The 6000-nt window shown below is 38.9% G+C and overlaps 1 protein-coding gene across 2 annotated transcripts in view; it reads left to right on the forward strand.

Annotated features, from left to right (window-relative positions):
* MUC7 (mucin 7, secreted) overlaps positions 1-4895 on the forward strand; it is a 70135-nt gene extending 65240 nt beyond the window's left edge. For both annotated transcript variants that reach the window (XM_064364385.1, XM_064364387.1), the window contains exons 4-5: positions 2599-3033; positions 3169-4895. In XM_064364385.1, the coding sequence (XP_064220455.1) occupies positions 2599-3033; positions 3169-3792 (1059 nt within the window). In that variant the 3' untranslated portion in view covers positions 3793-4895. The remainder of the gene's footprint in view (positions 1-2598; positions 3034-3168) is intronic.
* Positions 4896-6000: the final 1105 nt, after the last annotated feature.

Below are 6000 nucleotides of genomic sequence, written 5' to 3' on the forward strand. Positions count from 1 at the left end.
CTTGTGTCAGTTTGCTGAGAATGATAGTTTCCAGGTTCATCCATGTCCCTACAAAGGACACGAACTCATCGTTTTTGATGGCTGCATAATATTCCATGGTGTATATGTGCCACATTTTCCCTGTCCAGTCCATCATCGATGGCATTTGGGTTGGTTCCAGGTCTTTGCTATTGTAAACTGTGCTGCAATGAACCTTCGTGTGCACCACATTACTATTTTAAAGCAAAGAGGTCATAGAATTAGACTTTGGATCTGGAATTTAATTTAATCCAAATCATTTCATGAATAAGCTGATATCCAGGCACATTAAGTGACTTGCCCAAAGTCACTCAGCTATTCAGTGGCAGACACAGGACAGAACCAAACCTCCACTGCTGGTCTGTTGTGGCATGTTTCAAACATGTTCCTCTGAGATCTGGACATTCTTCACAACATCCTCAGAGACCATCTGGAAAGGGAGAGACTGAGATTGTGGAATGTGAGGCCTCAATCCTGCTTCAGTCAGAGAAGGTCTCTAATTATCTGGATTGCATATTGAATCTCCAGGGAAAGATCTGTTTGAACAATATGACCTGTTTATTTTATATGAGAAAAAAACTACCCCTGTAATGGAAAGGATCTCCTCAGAGATTCCTGGAGTCAGTGTTACTGAGTCTGAAAATCTATACCCTTTTAAGAGAGATCTATGGAAAAATATCAAAGTCATGAGTATCAGAAGCCATTGTGTTATCTAATGGTTGTTCTCAGTTATGAATTAAATTTTTCTGGATAATTTAATTTTCTAAACAAACAATACTTTCTTGTATTGATGGATGTTGTAAAGAACACCTAGATCTTAGAGGAACATGTTTGAAACACACTGCAACAGACCAGCAGTGGAGGTTTGAGTCTGTCCTATGTCTGCCATTGAATAACTGAGTGACTTTGGGCAAGTCACTTAATATGCCTGGATCTCAGTTTATTCATTTATGAAATGATTTGGATTAAATTCCAGATCCAAAGTCTAATTCTATGACCTCTTTGCTTTAAAATAGTTATGTGGTTCATTCCCTTAATCACATGAGTCTCACGAGAGTCGCTGTTTCATTCACCTCTGTAAGCCCAATACCTAGAAGCTATTTTTGATATATTAGCTGGATATATTAGTCTCTGAGGAAGTTATCTTAGTTAAACAACTCTGCCAGTCTCTCAGAAGTTGTCATTTCATCGCACTAAACTTTGTATCCAAAGAGAGTTTATAACTTGGGACTGGAATAATTTACCCATTTGGTGATCTAAAAAGGGTTCTATAGGAATCATTAGGAAGAAAACCTATCCTTGTTTGGGACTTTGGTATTTTCTCCTTTATCTTGTCAATATTTCTTTTCTCCAATTTAATATAACTGATCACTAAAAAATGTAGTATGAGATTGAACACAGGGAAGAGGGATATAAAAGGCATGCAGTATGTTTACAGATAAGAAACTGAAACTGTGATGGTACTCTAACTCAAATAATGTCACCAGTGGCTAAAGGAAATAAAAATATTCATCTTGCAAAATATAAGACCCACATGGTATAGAAGTTATTTTCAAATTTTGAAGGACTCCTGGATCTTCTGTAAATCTACCAAAACATAAAATTAGGACCAAAGAATGGAAATCTTCATGAAGAAATTTCTATTCAGTTAAGAATGGAAATCCCCAAAAACAAACCTACATTCAGTATCAAGAAGAACTCTCTACCAGGCTGCCTTAGGAATTACAGTAGTGAGTTCCTTATGAGAAGAGGATAGATGCATAGACTAGAAAGCCTTTTTCAGGTGCATTGAACAAAGATCAAATATCAGATGAAGAGTTAGACTATATCAGTGTTCTTTTCAGATGTAAATACCTTTGAGAAATCATGGAAACCACTGGTGCTCTATCCAGAAAAATGCATAAACATGCAAATTTTCTCTAAAAGTCAGATGATTCATGAACCCCCTGAATCATGAATTCTGTAATTCTAATTTTTTAAATAATAAAATTAAAAGGTAATGACCAAAGTTGTTTCTCTGATTTATAAAGGCTAAAAACTGTTTCCTGAAATATGGAGAACACAAAGCTGGGGTGGGATATTTCGTTTGTTGAGGCTTTTGTTGTTGTTTGACAGTTTCGTGTTTTGATGATAGTAGATATGACGGGTGTAATTCAGAAAGGGCTTCTGGATCTCAGTTGAATGTCTTTGACTAAAGTTTTGTGAACAGGCTGAGCAAGCAGGGAGCCTTTTTGCTGGGACCTCAGGCAGTAAATTGACCATTTTCTACCAGAGAAATAAGAGAGGAACTGTAAGCATAAAAGTTCATGTCCAGCTAAGCAGTCAAGCTAAAGTCCACAAGAATATATTCAAACCAACTATCCAGAGAGTAGACATTTGACAAAAGAAAATTTTCTAGTAGCAATTCTTTCTTGAAACTTAGTGAAATTAGGAAGCTAATCACTTGACTTAATAATGTATTCTGGTTTCTAATCCCAAAACTCCACAAATACTGTTCATCTCATGGTCAGCAGTGATCACCTAATTGATAAATAAATGGATACTTTTTTTCATTTCTTGTATTTTCTTTCTTTTCTGCAGTTCAGTGAAGGTCATAAAAGGGATCATAGACTACATCACGGAAGGCATTATCACCATTCTCCCGAACATCACTTTAAATTACCACATCATTCTGGACTGCCAGCTCACCAGAAGCCAGTCAATAAAAACCCCCATAAGTGTCTACGCTGTAGGCCTAAGCCTCCGCCTTCACCTATTAAACCTCCGCATAAATTCCCAAATCCTCACCAGCCACCTAAATATCCAGATAAAAATGACAGTGTGGTCAACCATACCATACTGGCTACAACCCAAATTCCATCTACGAGTTCCCCATCTGCTTCCACCAAAATTACTACCCTTCCAAATGTGACTCCTCTTCCTCAAAATGCTACCACCACATCTTCAGGAGAAAATGTTAACCCAAGCTCTTCTGTAACTACATTAACACCAGAGAATTCCTCAGCTCCAACAGAGGCCACAACTGCCCCATCCACACCTTCTGCAACTACACCAGCTCCACCACCTTCCTCAACTCCACCGGAGACCACAGCTGCCCCACCCACACCTTCTGCAACTACAGCTCCACCACCTTCCTCAACTCCACCAGAGACCACAGCTGCCCCACCCACACCTTCTGCAACTACACCAGCTCCACCACCTTCAACTCCACCAGAGACCACAGCTGCCCCACCCACACCTTCTGCAACTACACCAGCTCCACCACCTTCCTCAACTCCACCGGAGACCACAGCTGCCCCACCCACACCTTCTGCAACTACACCAGCTCCACCACCTTCCTCAACTCCACCAGAGACCACAGCTGCCCCACCCACACCTTCTGCAACTACACCAGCTCCACCACCTTCAACTCCACCAGAGACCACAGCTGCCCCACCCACACCTTCTGCAACTACACCAGCTCCACCACCTTCCTCAACTCCACCGGAGACCACAGCTGCCCCACCCACACCTTCTGCAACTACACCAGTTCCACCACCTTCCTCAACTCCACCGGAGACCACAGCTGCCCCATTTACCACACCTAATTCTTCCCCAACTACTGTTGCACCTTACACAACTACACCCACACACCAAACTACTTCTTCAGTCACTAGTCAAACTACTACTGCTAACCAGCCAACTTCAGCTGCCACCCAAAATAAAATTTCTCGATTTCTTTTATATCTAAAGAATCTACTAAACAAAATGATTGATGATGCGGTGGAGAAATAGTATATTATATGTTGTATAGTGTTCTGTCATTTTCAAGATGTGATTTATGAATACAGAACTACCATCTTTACTTTTAGAACCAATCCCAAGATGAAATTTTATTACTCAAATTTAAAGCACTACCACTAACCTTTCAATCTAATTATTCACCACCACAAGACCTATTAACAAGACAAACTGCCTCTATCCCACAAGCCAGGTGCAGGTCTGAGATTCAAAATCACTCTTGGGGCCTGCAGAGATAGCCTACCAAGGGCAGAGAAAGTCCTTAGATAAAGAGAGAATATTGTATGGGTCATCAAACATTTACTGCTCCCTAAATGTTAGAAACTACAAGATCACTACCTTGTACCTCCATCAAAATCCCACCTGAACCATCTAATCCTATAAACATAAAGGGTTAAAGTTGGATCTCTCTAGATGAACAAAGACATCTAAATATCTGTAGATAGAAATATTTATCTATCTAAATCTATTGGTAGACCTGTCATTGTATTGTTGATTAATGACAAACCCTTTAGATAATTATCTTCAATTTTAAATAAAATTTTATTTCACAAAGTGTGAGCCAAGAAAGGGGAAAGTTGATTTGAAGTGAAGATTAGAAATGAATAACAAAAGCCTGGCAGCCAAGCACGAAGCAAGACTGGCACTATTTTTCTGAGTGTATATAATTGTTTAAACTGCAAGGTTGACATTTATTACATTGTATCTAATGTACTTGATTCTAGCCTCTGTGAACCATAAGAATACAACTTTGTATGTTCACATGGTGCTCATAATATTTCACTCTCAATTCAATTAATTCACATAAATTCCATGTGAAATGTATTCAACAATGGAATATTTTCTAAAACATTTAATATATATTTGCATGTATTTTAAAATATGCCAAACTACTGCTTTAATGCCAAGTTTGCAGAATTGCCTCTGAAAATAAAAGCCCTAACTTTAGTTGTAAAAGAATAAAAGTTAGCTACTTGGTATATGGAGATGTTCATTTGGGATGTGGAGGCATTTTTATCTTCTGTCACTACTACTTAAAACTCTGATGATTATGTTTAATTTTTTGCTAACTAATAAAGATTTCCAATGGCAATTTATATTCATCTTGTGTATCTGGAAGTTTCTTGCCTTTCTTAGTCTCTGAGACTAGTGAAAAGAGACCTAAATGAAGATTTACATTTTCGTAAACTCTGCCACTAATCAGCCAAGTGACTTGGGTAGGACACTCTATCTCTAAACATTAATTTTCTTTATTCTACAAACAAAGTGATTAATTTACTTAAATTAACTTAATCTTATTAATATATATTTCCAATCCAAATTATGTGTGTGCCCTATGCTTCTCAAGCTGACAATTAAAGATCCCATCTCCCTCACTTTACTCTGTCCACCTAGGCTCATCTTGGTAGCTCTGTTTAGATCAGCCCATGACTGATCACTGCAGGAATACTGAAATCTGACCATTTCTGCCCAAAATAGAACTCCTGCAACAGGCAGTCTTTGCTTTAGATTCAACTCTCCTATTTGGCCTGTGCAGAAGATAAATGGATCTTGGAGATTTTACAGTAGATTGTCATAAGCTTAACTGAGTGGTGACTCCAACTGCAGCTGCTGAACCAGATACGGTTTCATTGCATGAAAAAATTAACATATCTCCTGGTACCTGGTATGCAGCTATTGATTTGCCCAATGCTTTGTTTCTTGATACCTGTTACTAAAGACCACCAGAAGCCATTTTCTTTTGGTTGGCAAGGCTGGCAATATATGTTCCTTGTCCTACCCCAGGAGTATATCAGCTCTCTAGCCTTAAGTCATAATCTAGTTCACAGATCTTGATCACCTTTCCTTCCACAAAATATAACACTGTCATCACACTGATGACATTATGCTGGTTGGAGTCAGTAAGTGAGAAATAGTAGACACTCTAGATTTATGAATAACACATTTGAGTATAAGGTGGGAAATAAGCGTGATGAAGAATCCGGGGCCTTTTATTGTAGTGAAATTTCTAGGGGTCCGGTGGTGTGGAGCCTGCTGAGTTATCCTTTCCACGGTGAAGGATAAGTTGTTGCATCCATCCCGTTCAACAATTAAGAAAGAAGCCTATTTGGATTTTGGAGGCAACACTGTCCTCATTTCGCTGTGTTACTCTGGCCCATTTACTGAGTGACTGAAAAAGCTGCTAGTTTTGAGTGGGGTCTA

This window comes from Aotus nancymaae, unplaced genomic scaffold (assembly GCF_030222135.1).
Source record: "Aotus nancymaae isolate 86718 unplaced genomic scaffold, 86718_ANA_hifiasm-v0.15.2.pri h1tg000006l, whole genome shotgun sequence".
Taxonomy (NCBI): Eukaryota; Metazoa; Chordata; class Mammalia; order Primates; family Aotidae; genus Aotus; species Aotus nancymaae.